General features: G+C 46.1%; 1 protein-coding gene across 1 annotated transcript in view; it reads left to right on the forward strand.

Annotated features, from left to right (window-relative positions):
* The first annotated feature begins 3,175 nt into the window (after positions 1-3,175).
* Positions 3,176-19,263, forward strand: part of LOC146813026 (uncharacterized) — a 112,790-nt gene continuing 96,702 nt past the window's right edge. Inside the window, exons 1-3 of the mRNA XM_085615246.1 lie at positions 3,176-4,217; positions 16,809-17,858; positions 18,304-18,414. Of these exons, the coding sequence (XP_085471372.1) occupies positions 3,176-4,217; positions 16,809-17,858; positions 18,304-18,414 (2,203 nt within the window). The remainder of the gene's footprint in view (positions 4,218-16,808; positions 17,859-18,303; positions 18,415-19,263) is intronic.

The raw sequence follows: 19,263 nt of genomic DNA on the forward strand, positions 1-19,263 counted from the left end.
GACTTTGCATTGTTTATAAAATGTACTCTTGCACTGTCACTTTATTTAACGTTAAATCAGTCCTCTTGGACTGTCACTTTATCCAATGTAAAACAACACAATGAGTTGTTTCTCTTAAAGATTTGGTTGTTTGTAACTTACAAGACATGACGCACCCAGTACTCCATTTTTTGGACTGATACCCCTTTACCTGTATTTGTACTAGGATCTGCTTCATTTTTTAATATGTGGTCATTATTTTTTAATATGGGTGTTCACAATGCATTTTGTTTTTATTGTGTGTATCTTTTATGACCTGTCCTCGGAATATCGAATAAAGACAATTTGATTCATTGATTGCATCCAGATATATAAAACAACAACTGACCTACACATGAAACCTGTCAGTACGATTGGCTTTGTCAAGGGTTGTTAGTTGTTTAACATAAATGAGTAACAAGGATTTGTTATAAATAATTAACTTTCAAAATGTTTCAGTTTTGAGATTTCAATAGTATTGAGGCCTGTGGAAGGAGTTTTGGCCTTCAGTTATGTGTGCTTTATGTTATATATGTCCTTTTTCTCTGCACATCTTGTCTATCTGCATATCTTCAACCACATCTCTTTTCTCTTTAGCACCCTCTTTTCACCCTTCCCCAAATGCACTTCCTTGCATCTCCCTCACTTCACCACTCCAAACATACACTTCACTCACATTTAACCCCTTCGCTGCGGCGCGAATTCCGCCGCAGCACTGGGGGGGGGGGGGGGTTGGGGGCAGTGCGGTGGCGCTGTGCTCATGACGGGACCACGCCGTCATGAGTCACGGGCGAGCTGTGCTCATGACGGCGTGGTTCTGTCACGACTCCGCCCACTCTCTAATTCGCCCGCACAGGTGGGGAATTAGAGCCGCGTGGGAGGAGCGGCCGCCAACGGCCGCACCATGACGGAACCACGCCGTCATGAGCACATGCCGCCCGTGGCTCATGACGGCGTGGTTCCGTCAAGAGCGCACAAGGGGTTAAGCAATGTATTTACTTTTGTCCAGTAAATATTTTGCCATCTGTGCGACCCCTTCACACACATTTTTACAAAATTGCAATTACAACTTGAATACATGACCATTCTCCTGTGTGCTCTGTAGAGAAGCCAACCCAATGATAGGCACTAGGGTTTGGCTTCAGCGTCAGCATCAGAGCTCTCAATCGAAGCACCTCATAAACACCTTCACAGCTCAAAGTATGCATGGAAAAAAAATGCAGAAAGAAACTCAACATTATTAAATAGCTAACTCTGAGGGAGGCAAGATAAAGTAAAATGTGAAATATGAGAGGAACTAAATAGCTGACATGCATTGCCTCAACGATTTTAACACTTATTGTTCATAAATCGATCCATGTTTTTGGCATTAATGTTGATAAGGGCATGTCACTGGCTTGCAACACTGCGGTAATGCGGGCTGTAGGACCATGGTTCGGACTACTATGATCGGATGCATGATGTTACAACGCATGCTTTTACAACACATGCTGTTACAACGAAATTTTTACAACGCAAATGCAGTGACAATGCAAGTCTTTACAACGCAAGTCTTTACATCGACTTGCACTAGATGGCGTGCTAACATTAAAAAAGTGTAATTTACTATTCTAACTCCAGTCCACGTAACAGTAGGGAAGGTGTTTGGATAGTAAACTACACTATTTTTAATGTTAGCACGCCATCTAGTGCAAGTCGATGTAAAGACTTGCGTTGTAATGGCATGCGTTGTCAATGCATTTGCGTTGTAACAGTTTCGTTGTAATGGTAGTGCGTTGTAAAAGTTGCGTTGTAAAGGTTGTTCCCCCTATGATTGCTAATGTCCACCTTTATCAAATCAAATTTTTAAAACTACACACAATGCTTTTCTTTTCAGAGTATTATTTCATCAAACCTTGGGAACATAAATCTCCCCCAATAATACCATGTTATTCTTAAAGTCTGCATTGCATGCACTCGGTCTGGAGACTAAGCAGCATGGCCATGCACCTGCAGGGATGTAGTACTTGCAGCGAGGCATGCAGCTGATTTAAATACACTCTGCTGGCAGACCGCATTAGAACTGCAATGCATTTATATCAAATTGAGCCAACTTAACTCATCTCAACTGGAGAGACTTTAAGGCGCACAGTTTGTACTTCTCTGCTGGACTCAGCACTCAGGGCCAGTTTTAATGCCATACAGCAGATAACTGTCTACTGTAAGAACATTTCTCATGCTTTGTGGTTGACTCAGTGTAGAGATCTCCAGCCAGGAGATGTCATGGAACTGTTACCTAGTTACTTGTAGAATGACATGGGGAAGATTCTAAGTGGGGACAGATGAAGAGAGCCATTGGATGTATGAGAAGTTGCTCTCTGCTGGGATGCTTTTCTATTAATAAATCTACAAGAAAACCTTAAAGAAACCTGTGAAGGCTCTTCTTTTCATGGCGACGAGTTGACCAGCTGCGCAAGGAGCGGAATTCAGCATCTCATCCTTGGATTTACAACAAAAGATTAAGGCAAGATCAAAACAAATTGAAACTACTTACTCTCTGGAACTGAAAATTACTTAAATACATAATATAGACAAGACTATTCTCTGAATGAAGTAATTTTTCAGGAGCAAGTTATCAATAACTATCCACGCGTATATTCTTAATTTTGCATAGCCATAAACAATTGTTCACTTTGGGACATACTACTTAAAGAAACCAGATGAACACCATTTGTTCTCGTTTACTAGTATGTATTTTATCTATAATACATCTGAAGACTGAGTGTATCTCAAGTTATCGGTGGGGAGGAGCGGATCATTGGTTTTGCTTCAAGGAGATTACAAGGCGCTGAAAAGTCATATTCAGTAATTGAAAGAGAAGCCTTGGCATGTTGTTGGGCGATGTGCCATTTTAAGTTTTACCTATGGGGTCTCCCTTTCAAAATACGAACTGATCACAAGCCATTGTTGTACATCTTCAAGGGTGGAAGAGGGTTCGAAGGGAGTATAACCCCAAGAATTTCTAGATGGCTATTGTCTGTCTTAGAATTTAATTATGAGATCGAATATGTTAAAGGAGTAAAGAATGTAGTCGCTGATTACTTATCAAGGATGCCTCTTGATGTAAAGTCTATAAATTTATTAGTAAGATTGATGTTGTTGCTTTATTGCCTGAAGAATGGAGCAAAGCTTTGGAAAATTACCCTGTATTAAAGAAGGTAAGATCATTAATGGTTGGAATTCTGAAGACTGCAAGGATTTGGAACTTGTGGAATTTTTCCAAATTAGAGAAGAGTTAAGCCTGAGTAATGGAAATGTTATGAGAAGATGGCAAGTTGTACCTCCTAAAGATGTGAGGAAACACATTCTTAACATCATTCATGAAGGTCATCCTGGGCAAGGAATGTCAAAACGAAGAGTGAGGGAATCTTTTTGGTGGCCTGGTGTAGATTCAGAAGTTGAAGCTTTAGTAAACAATTGTCAGATTTGTTTAAACAGTGACAAGTCTAAAGTGGTACGTCAACCCCCATTGGAGTGTACGAAATTTCCATCAAGACAGTGGGAGAAGTTAGCCATGGACTTTATAGGACCAGTGAACAAGTTGGGGTTAAGAGATAAGTTCATTTTAGTCTTAGTAGATTATCACTCTAAATGGTTCACGATAGGGACAATGGGTGAAATCAATACTGGTAACGTAATAAAATTCCTTGAGGGAATCTTTCTGGAGGAAGGTATACCAGGCAGTATAGTGACCGACAATGGTGTACAATTTGTTTTAAGGGAGATGCAAGAGTATCTTGCAACAATGAGCATTGTTCATGAAAAGGTAGCTCTCTTTAGACCTCAAGCTAACTGTTTGGTGGAAAGGGTCAACCGAATAATAATGGAAAACATTCAGTTATCCCTTGCAAATGGTTTGTCATGGAGGGAGGAGTTGCAAAAAATGATGTGGGCGCATAGGATTACCCCTCATTCTAGTACTGGAATAGCCCCTTTTGTGTCCCTTAAAGGTAGAGAACCAGGGAAAAAGGAATGTCCTGTTTGGTTATATAAGAAGGATAAGATATGGCTTGATCGTGAGGAAGTGTTGAAGAAAGTTGAAGTGGGTCAACAGAAGATGAAAGACACGTATAATTTTAGAAAGGGAGTTAAGCATATGACATTGCATGTTGGTGATTGGGTTGTGGTGCGGAAGAATGAATGGGTCCGTAAGGGTGAAAGTAAATATTTGGGACCTTTAAAAATCAAAAGCGTAAAGTCCAATATCGTGATATTGGAAGATGATACGATGTGGAGTTTAGGAAACGTTTGCAAAGTACAAAGACCATAGGATGTTTCCTGGAAACATAAGTTGGAAAATAAGAATATTAATTTATGTTTCCTAATACCATAAATTGGAAATAGCATTTTTATTTATGTTTGCAATGTACAAAGGTTATAAGATGTTTTCTGGTAATCTAGTTAGAAAGTAAAAATGTTAATTTTGATTTTGCATTTATATAATGTATTATTAGAGAAACAAATATGTTTAATTTATTGATCCTTCTGTATTTCCATAATAGTGTTTTACACTGTATTTGTTGTTGTATAAAAGGGAGATATGTAGAGATCTCCAGCCAGGAGATGTCATGGAACTGTTACCTAGTTACTTGTAGAATGACATGGGGAAGATTCTAAGTGGGGACAGTTGAAGAGAGCCATTGGATGTATGAGAAGTTGCTCTCTGCTGGGATGCTGTTCTATTAATAAATCTACAAGAAAACCTTAAAGAAACCTGTGAAGGCTCTTCTTTTCACTCAGATATTTGTATCAACTTCACAAGGGAACAACAACACTGGCCTACTCGTGTTTTGGATCCATTTCGCGGGGAAACACATGCAAGCAGCTCCATTTCTAACGTGGCCAGCGACGTGCAGCCAGGACCTGGGGTGTCACAGTAGGGGAGGTTAGGGTGGCGAGGAGTCTCAGAACAATTTACATAACGGAAGATTTGCATTCTAACACTTACAATTGCCGAGGACAAGGGACCAAAACACACATGCATGCATTCACTCCTACGTGTGATGAATGGGAAAGTGGTAAGATCTCTGCCTGTGAATGACAGACGGCTAATCTCACGCAGGGACGGAAACTACAGCACCCAAAACCATGATGCTGAAAGCATCACTGGCCTATAGTGGATGCTGCCATTGCCTGCAATGGCATTGGTTCATTATGAAGGGCTTTAGAACAATAAGCCCTGTATCAGGAGCAGTTCAAAAAGTTGATTTACTTTCTGGCTTCTCTCTCTTGCTTCAGAGCGAGGTGGGACAGGCAGCCAGGGACAGAAAGCCCATAATTAAATACATAGATTTGTTAGGATATATGATCATATTTCTAATAAATCGCTCTATTTATTATTCGTACAGCAATGTGATGGAAATAATTTCAGGGGGCACAGCCCTAGAGCCCTAATGGAGAATCAGCCCCTGCCGCCCCATCCTGTTCCTGAGATTCTTTCCTTGTGATCTCTCGCATGCTTTGAAGTGTAAAAGGGGAACCACTCGCCCTGTTCTTTCAGTGTGTCCCACCCAGCTCACAGGAATTCAGCGATGCACTAATCTGTCTTGGGAACTCCTCTACTTCCTCGTGTCTTCACCAAGCAGGCCTGTGCTTCCAAAACTGGAACCAAGTGTCCTCCATGTAATGTACCATTACATTCACACTTGCATTCAGCATATTCACACGCACACACACTATCCAGTGCTGTTACCTCCATGTATTGTGCTACATCCGGCACACATACATTCAGCACACACATTCACTGTACACACTGTTCAGCACTATCCTTTTTGCATTGTGCGATTCAGGGATACATACAGACAGTACACACACTCACTATGTGTGAACTGTACCACACTGTAACCTTCTGTATTGTGCTTTTCCAAGCACACATACACTCAGTACATGCACTTAATATTCATGCACTGTACAGCATTTCACCCTTCATGCATTGCACCACTCTCAGGGACACATAAGCCCAACATATGCATTCACCATGCACACACTGCACAGCAGTACACCTTTCATGTATCACTTGAAGGTACACACACACTCAGCACTCACCATGTATGCACTGCACAGCACTGCTCTATTTCTGTACTGCACCCTTCCGAGGCACACATACATCCAGAGCAGAGTCACTACTCCTGCACTGCGCAGAACTTTACATCTAACTGATGCTGGCCAAGGGTGAGTTAAGCACACAGCAGTGGAACTTTAAAAAGGTAAGTGAGCCTGTAGACCTCCCTCCAGTGACACATGATAAAAAGAATATGTTCACTAATACTGATCACTACACAGTATACTGCCACCACCGCACTAATGCTGCTTAACTCCTGGTGAAGGCAGTAGCCTTCCATCACTATTCCCAGCCCAACAATACAGCAATCCATGAGACAGGCCTATGTCATGGCGCATACGCATGATCTGTGTTTGCCTGTGACATTACAAACTAGCACAAGGGATACAGACATCAGTTCAGTTGGGCACTGAGAACAGGGGTACGCATCCATTACCATGTAGAGAAGTGTTCTACCCCAACAGTATTGCATTGCAAAATCAATCTAGCGCTTTGTAAGGAAGGTAGGATCCTTCTATCATGGTTACCCCCACTTTTTGCCTGGTGTCAGTATGTTTTTGACTAGTCTGACTGGGATCCTGATAATCAGGATCCAGGTCACTGTGCTTCCTCCCTATATTTGACCTTGGTAAGTACTTCTGTACATCCTCAATTAGCTATTGGTGTACCCTTGTAAGTCCCTAGTATATGGCATTAAGGCACCCAGAGCATAGGTACACCAGGGGTCTCCCATAGGCTGCAGCATGTATTGTGCCACCCATGGGAGTCCACTCAAACTGTGACTACAGGCCTGACATTGCAGCCTGTGTGCGTTGGTGCTTGCACCTCTCACAACAGATATAAGGTTCCTTATATCTGAGGTCACTACACTTCAGTAAGACCTAGTCAAAGCATATACCCACTCTGGCAGCTCCAATATTTTTATATGGGAGCCTCTCTCCACCTCTGACCACTCAGATACTTCTAGATCAGTGCCCAGCAAACACTGGACTGGGAGCACAGGAGGCACAGCTACCTTCGTAGAGCCTGTCACCCCTCCCCATTCTAAATCCACCATAGCCATGGGATGGAGTTTGGTACTGCTGTCTGCATAAGTCACCTAGTGAAATAGACCAGGTAGCAGCCCCTCTTAAGGCACCAGCTTGTCCAAGACCACAGTCACACTAGCTCCTGTGTCTCTGATAGCCTCAATTTCAGTCCCAGGCCTCTGCCTGTACTTATCCATGTTTGGGGGTAAGGCAGCCAGGGTTGCAATAGTTACTCCACCCAGGGACACCAAGGTTGCCTCTACCACCTGCCTACCCCTCTCTGGGGCACTCTCCACCCCCACATTTACACTAGAAATCCCTGGGGATGGCCCCTTAGTGGTGGGCTTCTTGGTGCAGACAGCATCTCCCTTTTTGTGCCCTGGCTATGTATAGTCAAAGCACATAGTCACCTTTGAGGGATCAAATAACCTACCATTCTTTCCCTGATACCCTCTCACTTTGAATTTGGGTTGGCCTGCCCCCCCCCCAGTTCAGGTTTTTGTGGGTCTTTGGAGGACTCTGTTTTTGACCTTCTTTTCCCTGTGCTTTCCCCTGGAAAAGGGGCCTGTCCTCCTTTCGTCTGGTCACCCCCCTGGTGCTGATTGAAACCCCACTCATCAGCTGCTCCCCCAGCTCTCCGGGGTGTGTCAGCTTGGAGTCATTAGATACTTGTGTAACTTCTCTTCAGCACAATGAGTCAAAATATTTTCTTTCAACAACAAATCAAACAATCCCTCATATGTGTCAACTTTGTTACCAACAATCCAGCCTTCCCGTGCCTTCACTGAGACATCCACAAAGTCTACCCAAGACTTTGCACTAACTTTCTCGGTATCTCTGAACTTCACCCTGTACTGCTCTGGAGTCAGACCAAATCTCGTGACTAAGCCTGCCCTTCTCTGCTGGTATGATTCTGCATCATCCCCTCTCAGGGTCAGGAGCCTATCCCACCCAGCCACTGCAATCAACTTCCACAGGAGTGCACCCCAATGTGAAGAGTGGTCCCTACTCATCCTAAGGGCCCTCTCAAAGGCTGCTAGGCACTTATCAATGTCATCGCCCTTTGTGTACATGGGTAATATACCCTTGGTAAACTTGTGGTTAAATCCACCACCCCCGGACATCTCAAACTTCTCATCAATATCACTTCTACAATTCCTTTTCTCCTCCCCCCTCTGCCACTTCTTCTTAGCTAATTCCAGTTTCTCTGTTTCCGAAGCAACTGAATTTAGTTGGGCCTCAAGCTGCCTCTCTGCAAGGGACAAAGGAAGGGAGACCACAGCACCGGGATAAGGTAAGGAAAATCAAAAATGTATGTATTTCTGTAAGTAGTTGAGAAGCACTACAGTATATACATTTATACAATGACCCATAATACACAAAGTGGGCACTGGGCGTGCTAGTGAGAAGTGAACGGCGCAGTGACACAAGAGTGCAACAAAACAGAGTGAATGGCGAGTTAGAAGAAGATTTAAAGTGGTCAAAAGAATGCAGGATTTTATACAAATTATCTGTACAAGAATATTTAGATGATTGAATTGACTACCAAAGCGCCTGAGTTCTAGGCTGTGTAGTCGATGGCATTTCAACCTGCATGATTTCAGGTCATCATCAGGACAATAGGTCATTAATTTTAGGTAGTGCTTCTAGTAGAGCAGCAATAGGTGGGGCGTCATGTGAGGTGGTAACTCTTGGTTATGTAGAAGACGTGGTACTATAGCGCCTATTGGGACATCTGGTTGTGCTAGACTGGGACAAGTCAAAGTTTCAGGCTGACCGTGATGGAGCGCCTGAAACCCCTTGCGGTAGGCCTCGGTCAAAGTTTTTACCTTCTAACTTAGAAACTTTCCTGGAGCTTTTTCTGCCGGGGTCCCTCGATGCTCTCTACCAGTCGAGGTTCGGTGAGAGTTCACCAGCTTGACTTTTAACTTAGAGGGCAAGATCCCAAGGGGTATGAAGTACGGTAATGCTATCACAAACTATTTAGTGGGTGCTGTGGGTGTGATAGAGAATGAAATCATTAATGTTGAAGAAAGGTTAGCCGCAACCAAACATGCAGTAAGTGAAGCCCCTGACAGAGTAACTGTGGACAATTTGAGCAGCCCTAATTTAGTAACTGATGGTCCTATGGCCCGAACAACATTTCAAATTTACCTAAGGCAAATCACGCCCAACTGTGTCTCATATTAGCAGCATGTAATTCACAAATTATCAGTCAGTCAAGACTTAACCTCACTGACGGGGAAAAGGAGTAAACTGGAGAAAGAAGTGTTGGACATGGCCTTCCTAGGGGAATATCCCCTAAGCTTTTTGCTTTTTTTATCCTCTTAGTCTTTGCCTACTTTCTGTTTGTGACCCTGGAACTTGAGGTATATTCCCACTGTACTGAAATGGGAAGCTACAAGCATCCTCCCTACACAGAATAGGAGCGTGGTTCTCACCTCTTTGGGTTAAGTGTCGTACCCGGGAGTGCCCTATGAAAAGGTACACCATACACCCAGGTCAGGTACAGCTCTTGCGAGTAGGGGGACGTGGCACTGATCATGCAGCCCCGGAACTCGCCTGCCCAGTATGTCTCCTAGTGTCAATCAATCAGGGAATTGTAAGCGCGCTACTCACCTGTGAGGGTCTCAAGGTGCTGAGGGGGGGGGGGGGTCCACTGGTGAGCCAACCCAGAGGGGGCCTCCATTATGACCGAAGCGTCCCTAGGTCATGGCCCGAGGGGTGAAGCGCAGGGTAGATGCATAGCCAGGTAGGGGCCCGTGCGTGACCGCTGCCCAAACTGGCGAGAGCCCCTAGGGGGGGTTCCCCTACCTTCGAGGTCTGTTCCCCTCCATGGGTTACCTCCCAAGGTTGCAGAGAGCACTTTCCCACCCGTGTTTCAGTGTGGAAGTGTGCGCCTCCTTCCTATGTCAAGTGGTGGGTGAGCTAGCACCAAGGTTGTGCTTGGCCTGTGTCCGGCCTGCTAGTGCCGGTCAGCCTCAGCCTTTGCATCAGTGATGTTTCTAGGCCCACGCTACCAGTCTGCCACAATGGGCTGGTATGTGCAGTGGTACCAAGGAAGTGCTTTGCGTGAATCCGTGCCACCTGTCTCAGCCGGATAATGCAAAGACACCACAAGTGTCCTGGAGGCCTAGGCCGCCGGCCTTCCACAGCAAGCCCATGTGCGTGCTGGTTCTCAGGTGAAGCCCTAAGGCTCCCGGCCGGTTTCCTTTGTACTGCAGTGTAAAAGTGTGCAAACCTTTCCAATGCATGTTAGGAAGTGGGTCAGACATGATGTTCATAAACGTAGGTCAGGTCTGCCACTGCGACTTACACCGCCGGGGTGTGTTTACCTGCCTACTTTACCTTTTGCAGACTGGTGAGTTCACTCGCGCGGACTGCTCATTTTAACATGTGTCTGACCTGACAACGCAGGTCAGTGAGAGCACCCTTGCAATCACGGTCCATCCAGAGGAGGCCTCTCGCCTCCACTAGGATGGAAGGTGAAGGGCTGGGTAGGCAACCACAGGTAGGGCCTTATTCATGAGCCCTTGCGTCAAATTTAGGCCGTCGTTGCTTCACTTTTTTGTGACACTGGGGCGGTGGCGCAAATAATGCGCCACGTTGCTCAATATTTACGAAGTGAGGCATCTTGGCAGATGCCTCACTTCGTAAACCCCTGCTCTACATTATACACGCGTCAGGTATAATGTATGCAGGATGGGCTTTCCCCCGCAAGATACGGTCATAGGAGTGGTGCTGTCAAATCTATGAGATTTCACTGTACCACTTCTAGGACACTAATGCGCCTGCTTCATGGCAGGCATATGGGTGACGCAGGCCCTTTCACTTGGGGCTTGCCCCATGTGAAAGGGCCCCATGTGAAATGACACATAGCTAGAGCTGCTTCTGTTTTCAGACACACCCCAGCAATTCACCACTTTTGTACCTACAGATACGTCAATAATACAGCCGTATCTGTAACTCCTCGCAACATGATGTGCCATACTGTAAAGACGGCGCATCCTTGGTGTCGTAAGGAGGGTGCACTGAAAAGTGTCGCATTGCTGCTTTGTTGCAGCAATGCGCCACTTTTCATAAATAAGGCCCATAGAAAGGAAGACCCACAAGGGTTCCCCTTTCAAGGAGGGTTGCTCTGCCCTTAATTTAGCATCAACTGTATTTCAAGCTGCAAAAATTGATTGCAGTGGCGCGGCCTCATGAAGTTTCCTATCAATGGATTTGCTAGGCCAAACACGTTCCAACGGTAAGTGGGCGTGGCATATTTTGTGTGGTAATGCCATTTATGGAAAGTGGACATTTATATGCATCAAACTCTTTGTGTGCCATGGTGTTTAGTGCTGGTCAGCACCGGAGGCAGGGGGAAGCACACCTGGGCATTCCCCAGCGACAGCTATAAACCATTGGGCATGCAATTGAGATAGCCAACCTCTGCCATTTGTGGGTCTGGCAGTATATATGGGGTAGGCAGAGATTGTGACATCTGGCTTCTGGGGCCAGATCACAATGCCCATAAAGATAGATAGATGCATTCTGTGGCCTCACGGCAGATGGGACAGACATTTAGGGAACACATCTGTGGTTCAAAGGAATACCCTTTGTACCATCCCGCAACTTTAAAGGCCCAATAGAGTACAACTAGCCAGTGCCGCCCCACCAAGAGAGAGAGCCACTTGTGGAGACACAGGATCAGAGAACCTGGTCTGCCTAGTGCACATTGCCAGAGGACTCTGTGGTACACATGGAGGATAACTGCATGAGGAAAGGGCCACATGCCTTCATGAAGAGTGGCTGGCCTGGGACGATGAACTGCTGATCTGTGGCACCCTGAAGTGGGCTCCCAAGGAATAGTTGGCTGGTCTCCTTTTCTCTCATAGGTCTCTGGGATATCAAAGATCTCCTACAAGGGGTCCACACCATCTACTGGTGACATCTGGAAAGCGGTGCCCTCTAAGTGCCCACATCGCCTGCTGAAAACTGGACAGCAAGGCGTAAGCTTTGAACTATAGAATCGGCCCTGGAATCCAGAGTGCCGAGTGCAGAGCTCAAGAAGTTGCCCTCATCTGTGGAGAAGTGGTTCTGGTACTGCAGGGACCTCAGCACACATAAGTGTCTTGCTGGTGGTGAACGGACTCACCTGTTGCGTGATCCAAAGTGGCTCGCTCCGTCGACTGTGCCGCATTTCTCTTGTGTGCCACGCCTACTGCAAGCTCATTGCGTGCAGTGTACGGGGGTAGGACAGGTGGACAGGCCCCATCAGACAAACATCAGAAACACTCACGGAAATCAGACTCAGGAGTCAAGAAACTGACTGAAGAACACCACAGAAAGACCCTCCATGACGACCCGCGGTGTGTTTTTGTTCAGGGGTTTCATAAAGTGCTAGCAAGCACACTTACAGGCTCCAAGCACTGTGATATTTCATCAGAGTGTTTGGAGCCTGTAAGTTTTTACTACATGATATATCTAAAGAGCCTTTTAGGCACAGCAGGCAAGAGATTCCATTAGGAAAACAGTGTTTAATAAGCCGATTCTGACGCTGCCTACATACCAAGTGCCATCAGGGACATTAGTTGACGTCATCAGGGTATCCATCTTAACTATACCTCACTTTGAAACAAGCCCGGCAGCACTAAAGTCAGCACCATGTGGGCAGTCTTATCAAACACTGCAGCAAGCGCCCTGTGTACCTTACCCCATCCCCCTCCCCCGAGGTCTCCTTTGGCTCCAACACCAAAAAGCATCGCGCTCCAGCCGATGGCTGGCATCTTCAAAGCCACTTGAGTAATCGACAACGTAAGATACTCAATGCTTACCAATTACATTCTGACATCATTAACAATCCAAACCTTGAACACTATTCTGCCTGCTTACCGGATCATTTCTGCAAGTACACTGGCCAAGAGTTGTTGATTTCCAGAGAACTGCACACAGACTGCTAAAAAACAAGCGCCAGCGCCTCGCTCTAAAAGTAAAAAAAACAAAAGCGTTCTCAAAATGGAAAGCGTTTCCCTTGCAGGAGCGAGCAGCGCCAGGAGCGATAATTGCTAACACATGGCGCAAAAACTCGCTCCCGCAAGGGAATCGCCAAATGTGCACGCGTTGCCATTGAAAGCAATGCAACGCGTGCACGTTTTTGCCTGCACAGCTGTGTTGATTACAAAAGGTATTTTTCCTAAGCAGTGCATGCGCGCTGGGTAGGCGAGACCTAAAAAAGGGGACAGGTAATCCCAAGTGTTAATGCCTGATGTCGCTTATGGACTCATCTGTGAAAATAGTGGGGAAAATTATTTTGGGGAGATTAGATACCTGGGTAGTCAATAACCATTTTCTAGCAGACTCACCAGTATGAATTTAGGAAAGATATCAGAACACCAGAGCAATGCACCAACTTTCATCTCCTGATTTCAAAATACACTGTAGCTAAACAGGGACAAATTCATCCCTGCTTCGTTGATCTAAACAGCACCTTTGATTTGGTTAATCATACCAAACTGTGGAGGACTTTAATTAAAATGGGCACCCCAGAAGATATTGTATTATACCTAGGACAACTTCATCCCTGCTTCGCTGATCTAAGCAGCACCTTTGAATTGGTTAATCATACGAAACTGTGGAGGATTTTGATCTAAATGGGCGCCTCAGAAGATAATGTATCATACCTGTCCCAGATATATTCCTCACTGACCACCTGAGTGAGATATGGGTTAGAGGGAGAATGTGCCATATGTTTAGTCACTAGAGGTATAAGGCAAGGCTACTGCCTAGCCCCCCTACTTTTTCTGCCTATATAAATGGGTTTGACAGGAAGCTGCAAGAAATAGCTGCTGATGAGCCCAGAGTAGGTCTCCGTCCCACTCCTGTGCTCCTTTACGCTGATGACGCGGTTCTGATATCCAGAACCACAAACGGTCTACAACAGTTAATTGACGACTTTGTCACATTAATGGAACAGAAAGATTTAAAACTAAATCCGGCAAAACCTTTATCATGGTGTGTGGAAGGGGGAAGGTGAAGGAGAAAGTCCTTTATATGAGGACCATAAATTGGAAGAAGTTCACAACTTTTCCTACCTAGGTGTACTCTTCTCAAACTCTAGATCCTGAAAAACCCATATAGATTTAGCAAAGCTTAAATTCAAAATTACATTAGAGTCTTTGTTTAGATTTGCCACCAAAATTGGAAACAACCCAATACGCTAAATACTGCAGCTGTATAGGAGCAAATTCCTCCCCACTGATATATATGGGGCAACTCTTTAGGGGATGGCCGGACACTTGACCTTGCAAAAAGACTAAAATTCATTTCTCTGTAGACTCCTTGCAGTTCCCCGTCCAATACCAGCCTACATCACACACGGAGAACTTAACACAATTTTCCTAGATGATATTGTAGATCAGTGTGCCATAATAGGGTGGCATAACATTTGGAGTAAAGCTGGAGCAAAATTCGCTAGGGATATAATCAATGATTGCCTCACCCTTTGTTATTACGATAAGATACCCTGGTTGGCACATTTGGGCAGGTTACTTAGGGAGATTGACATAAATGTTTCTTCTAAAATCCCTGCTAGCATCTTGCAGTATATCAAAAAAGAAATTACATTGATCTTTGCCAACAAACGAGATGTACAGAAAAAAAATAAAGAGATGGAAAAACCAACTGTATTCAGGTATCTCGAAAGGCTTTTACATCAAGGCCGGCAAGGATTGCTAGTAAAAGTAACTGATCCACAGAATAAATTCTGTTTTACTAGATTGCGGGAGGGTATCTTGCATCACCTTGTGGCAATCCAGAAAAGAGATCCGCGGTCCAAAAATTTACCAAAGTGCACATGTGATGGGAAAGCTACGCCAATCCACAATTCATTTTATTCTTTTTTGTAAGTTTTATGGTGATGATAGAAAGTGTTTTTTACATCCTCTGTTTTTACCAAAGAGATTTTTACTACACCAGGAAGCTTTTAACTTTTTATTTAAGCTTGAGACAGACATTACTTGCCATACCATTTCTACTTTTATTACGTGTGCGATAATTAAAAGGAAGTCACTTGTTATGTTGGATAGCTTGGTTTACGAAAGAGACTAATGATGTAATAAATGACTTTGGCCTTTAAATATTGTCTGTATGCAAATTTTGAACTAGTATCAGTACTGACGTAGAAACTGCATTTTGCACATCTCTAACTTAACTGCATTTTAGGAAAAAGAGTTATTTGTAGGAAATTATTTTTTCAGGCACATATCTTGATTTTATATAAGCTGAATTTATGGAGTGAAATTATGTATTGTGTATTATTGCATTGATTCTCACCCTGCTCACCTATATATTCTCTTCATTTTTTCTTTCATAATTTCGGTGCATTATATATCCCTTTTGCTTTATATAGTGAGAAACTGTTTAGCCCCGGATGGAAATAGCAAAATCCTAAATTCGAAGCAATATAAACTGTATTTTGTTTTTAACTTTCTTTTCTTTTATTTCATGGATTCGAATAATCCGAATAAATATTTATTTGATTTGGTTTGTACACAAACAGACGCCAGTAAAGACAAACTACCAAAGACATGACATATCCCTTCCTCCCCTCAATCATAGGAAGTTTGGGGGCGATGTTCTTGTCGGGACACTGATGACGCCATGCGTGCTGTCGCATTCTAACACATCCTGAAACTATTATGTTGTCAGTTGTTTGTGGATGTGCCATCCCGCCCAATGGGAGTTTTGGGAGGGTGGACAGAATGACCTACCCCCCCCCCCCCCCGGATCTTCGGGCAGGTGGTAGGGTCCTGGGGCAGTGTGACTGGATGGTGGGCACATGCGCAGGACTTTACACAATATAGTGATGTTTTATGTGCCCATGAGTGCCATTTTAGTCATGTTGGGCACATGGGCTGGTAAGGGACAGTTTAGTCTTTTCCCCATCTTCCCTCCCTAATTGTAGGGTTTTCTTGGAGGGGGTGTTGGTGTTTTCGGGGAGGGGGTGTTCTTTATACTCTGGAGGATTTTGGTGGCCGGCTGGTGGATTTTGTGGGTTTTGGTGATTTAGGTGAGCAAGGAGAGGTTTTAATTATTGATAGAGGCTGTTAATGAGCAGGTTAATTGGCGGTTGTTGGTTACACAAGTTAAAAGTGTTTGCAAGAAAAGTTGGTCATGTTGAGCCCAGTCAAGGATGGGGTAGGGGGGAGTGGGAGGGGTTTCTGATTGCAATAAGAAGGCAACTGTGGTGAATGCAGGATGGTTGGATGCAGGGAGGTTGAGTGAGGAGTTGTGAGTGGGTTTTTGGTTTCTCAAGGGTTATTTAGGGGAGGGGGGAGAGGATGGATAGTTATTAAGATGTATAGTGAGTTTTGATGGTTAGTGTGTATGGGGAAGCACCATGGTTTTATGTATTAAAGGCGTGTGCACCTGTTTCACTAAAGCAGCCTTTGTCTACACTATCTGTTGTCAGTTGTTCTTGGATGGCCAGTACTGCTGAAAGAGGCTGAAAGGGGGGCGGGGGGGGGGCAAGGCGAGAAGTGATGGGTGAGCTCATGACTGCTCGGATTTTTACCTGCAACCAATAGGAGGCAGCGGTTTGTCAGCCAATCGGAGCCTTGGCTGCCTGCAGGGATCAATTTCGTGCAAAAAATATACTACAATCTCCTTGTTGGTTGTAGTGGGAGCCGCGCCCGCCTCTAGGCGCTGCGCGGAGAGAAGCGGCACAGTCGGGAAGGCTCTGTCCTTCTCCCTTACCGTTCAACCATGGAGCAGGGAGGAAACGCCACAGGACAGAGAGGCCGGACAGAGAGGAGACTGCGGGGGGCAGGGAAGAGACTGCGGGGGACATGGAGGAGACAGCGGGGGGCAGGGAGGAGAAAGTGGGGAGCAGGGAGGAGACAGCACGGGGCAGGAAGGAGACAACCCCCGAGCAGACAGGCAGGGCAGTGAGGAGACATCGGAGGGTAGGACAGCGCGGTGCAGAGAGGTGACAGCGGAGGGTAGGACAGTGCGGGACAGAGAGGAGACACCTTGGGGCGGCGAGGAGACAGTGCGGGGCAGAGAGGCCGGGCAGAGAGGAGACACCGCGCAGCAGAGAGGAGACACCGCGGGGCAGGGAGGAGACACCGCGGTTCAAAGTTACAGGTCTGTCGCCGCGGATCGCATCCTGGCAGTGTATCTCCAGAGGGCTTTGATTTCATCCAAGGGGAAGAGACGCGGTACCGCGGCTCAGGGTGACAAGTCTGCGGCCTTCCGGCTCCTCTTGATACACCTTTTACAGCTTGTAACACAAAGCTCGGTCCTCACACGTCACCGTCTGAATGAGGCTCAGAGTCGACCCCCGGGGGGCGCCCGGTGCCTCTTCAGAGACTTTGCAAAGATCTTGAAGGAGACAGGGAGATCTTGCCGTGTAAAGAAGAGGCAGAGAGGAGGCCCCAGTGGATTGGACTGCACATCAGTGACCGTCCAGCAGCCTCAGCGGGCTGCATCCGAGCCGCCTGGCCCCGAGAGAAACGACCACACGTCTGTCGATCCTCTCCTAGAGGAGCCCGAGCCCCCTGGCCCCGACAGAAGGGGCCACGGGGCTGTCGAGCCTCTTCTAGAGGAGACCGAGCTCCCTGGCCCCGACAGAAGGGACCACGCGGCCGTCGAGTCCGCCCAAGCGGGGCCGGAGCCCCACGACCCCGAAAGAGGAGACGTCGCGTCTGTCCAGCCTCTCCCACCGGGGGGTAAGCCTAGGAATAACAAGCTACTAACTCTCTGTGTGCGTTAGTAAGTGACCCCCCCATAGTGTGCGTCCGAGAGGGGCTGTGTGGTGAGCGCCTACCGTGTTTCTTGTGGGTGGGCCGAGGGACTGTGGGACTGGGGCGGGTGCAGTGACACAGGGCAGTCAGTGAGTGTGCTCAGCGGTCATGTATGTTAAACGGCGGTAGTGAAAAATGTGCCTCTATGTAAAATATATGGAGCAATATGCATTATAACGTCCCCTGTCTGCCGGCTTCAAACACATCAGGACAACGTTGTATGTCTTTTTGTTTCTGTTGTCGAAGTTCTACTCTGGACAGTGAAAGATAGGTCTTTACTATACACCGCTAAAACACCTACTCATTGGATAAAAACTATTCCGGCTTTTGCGTTGTTTTACTTGAATGAACATCTTTCTTTCTTTCGTAGGCCACGGGTGCACTGCCTGTCTGAAAAGTGCGTGGGAAGGAAGGGTCAAACACCTGGCGCTGGCAGCTGTTGTAATCCTCGTTATAGTAGGTCTCGCGGCGCACATAAGAGGTGAGTGAGTTGCCGCCTCTTTACTTCAGGTGTTACCGTGGTTTGCGCTCGTGTTTGATGGGGGACGCGCGACACCTACTGGCCGTTACTCATTCTTTCAATATATGAAATATACTTGTTTAAACATAGGACGATATTTGTAAATATTTAAATGAAACAGACTTGTATGCAATTTGATGTACATAATAATAGTACGGTACAAAAGGGGGGTGGTGATGGACGGAGCATCAGAACCAATCAGACACTCACAGCCAGTCAACAGATCTGGGTTTGATCCATCACCGTTCTTTAGCCCACTCTGCCACCCCAGTTTAGACATGGCCATATGCAAATCAGTCTGACCCTGTGCCTCATGGGAACAGTCCAGCCCGAACTGCCAAGCCATGCCTTCCCTGGACCGGAAACGAGCTTCCTAGGACCGGTTTCTGGCATTTCAGCCGTCTTCAGCCAGGCTTGCTGGAATCCAGTGGCAAAGTGAGCAAGGGACTCACGTCTGAGCATACCCTGCCAACTTATGGCGAACAAAGCGGTACAAAAGGGGGTGGTGATGGACGGAGCATCAGAACCAATCAGACACTCACAGACAGTCAACAGATCTGGGTTTGATCCATCACCGTTCTTTAGCCCACTCTGCCACCCCAGTTCAGACATGGCCATATGCAAATCAGTCTGACCCTGTGCCTCATGGGAACAGTCCAGCCCGAACTGCCAAGCCATGCCTTCCCTGGACCGGAAACAAGCTTCCTAGGACCGGTTTCTGGCATTTCAGCCGTCTTCAGCCAGGCTTGCTGGAATCCAGTGGCAAAGTGAGCAAGGGACTCACGTCTGAGCATACCCTGCCAACTTATG

The sequence above is a fragment of the Triturus cristatus genome, chromosome 7 (assembly GCF_964204655.1).
Source record: "Triturus cristatus chromosome 7, aTriCri1.1, whole genome shotgun sequence".
NCBI lineage: Eukaryota > Metazoa > Chordata > Amphibia > Caudata > Salamandridae > Triturus > Triturus cristatus.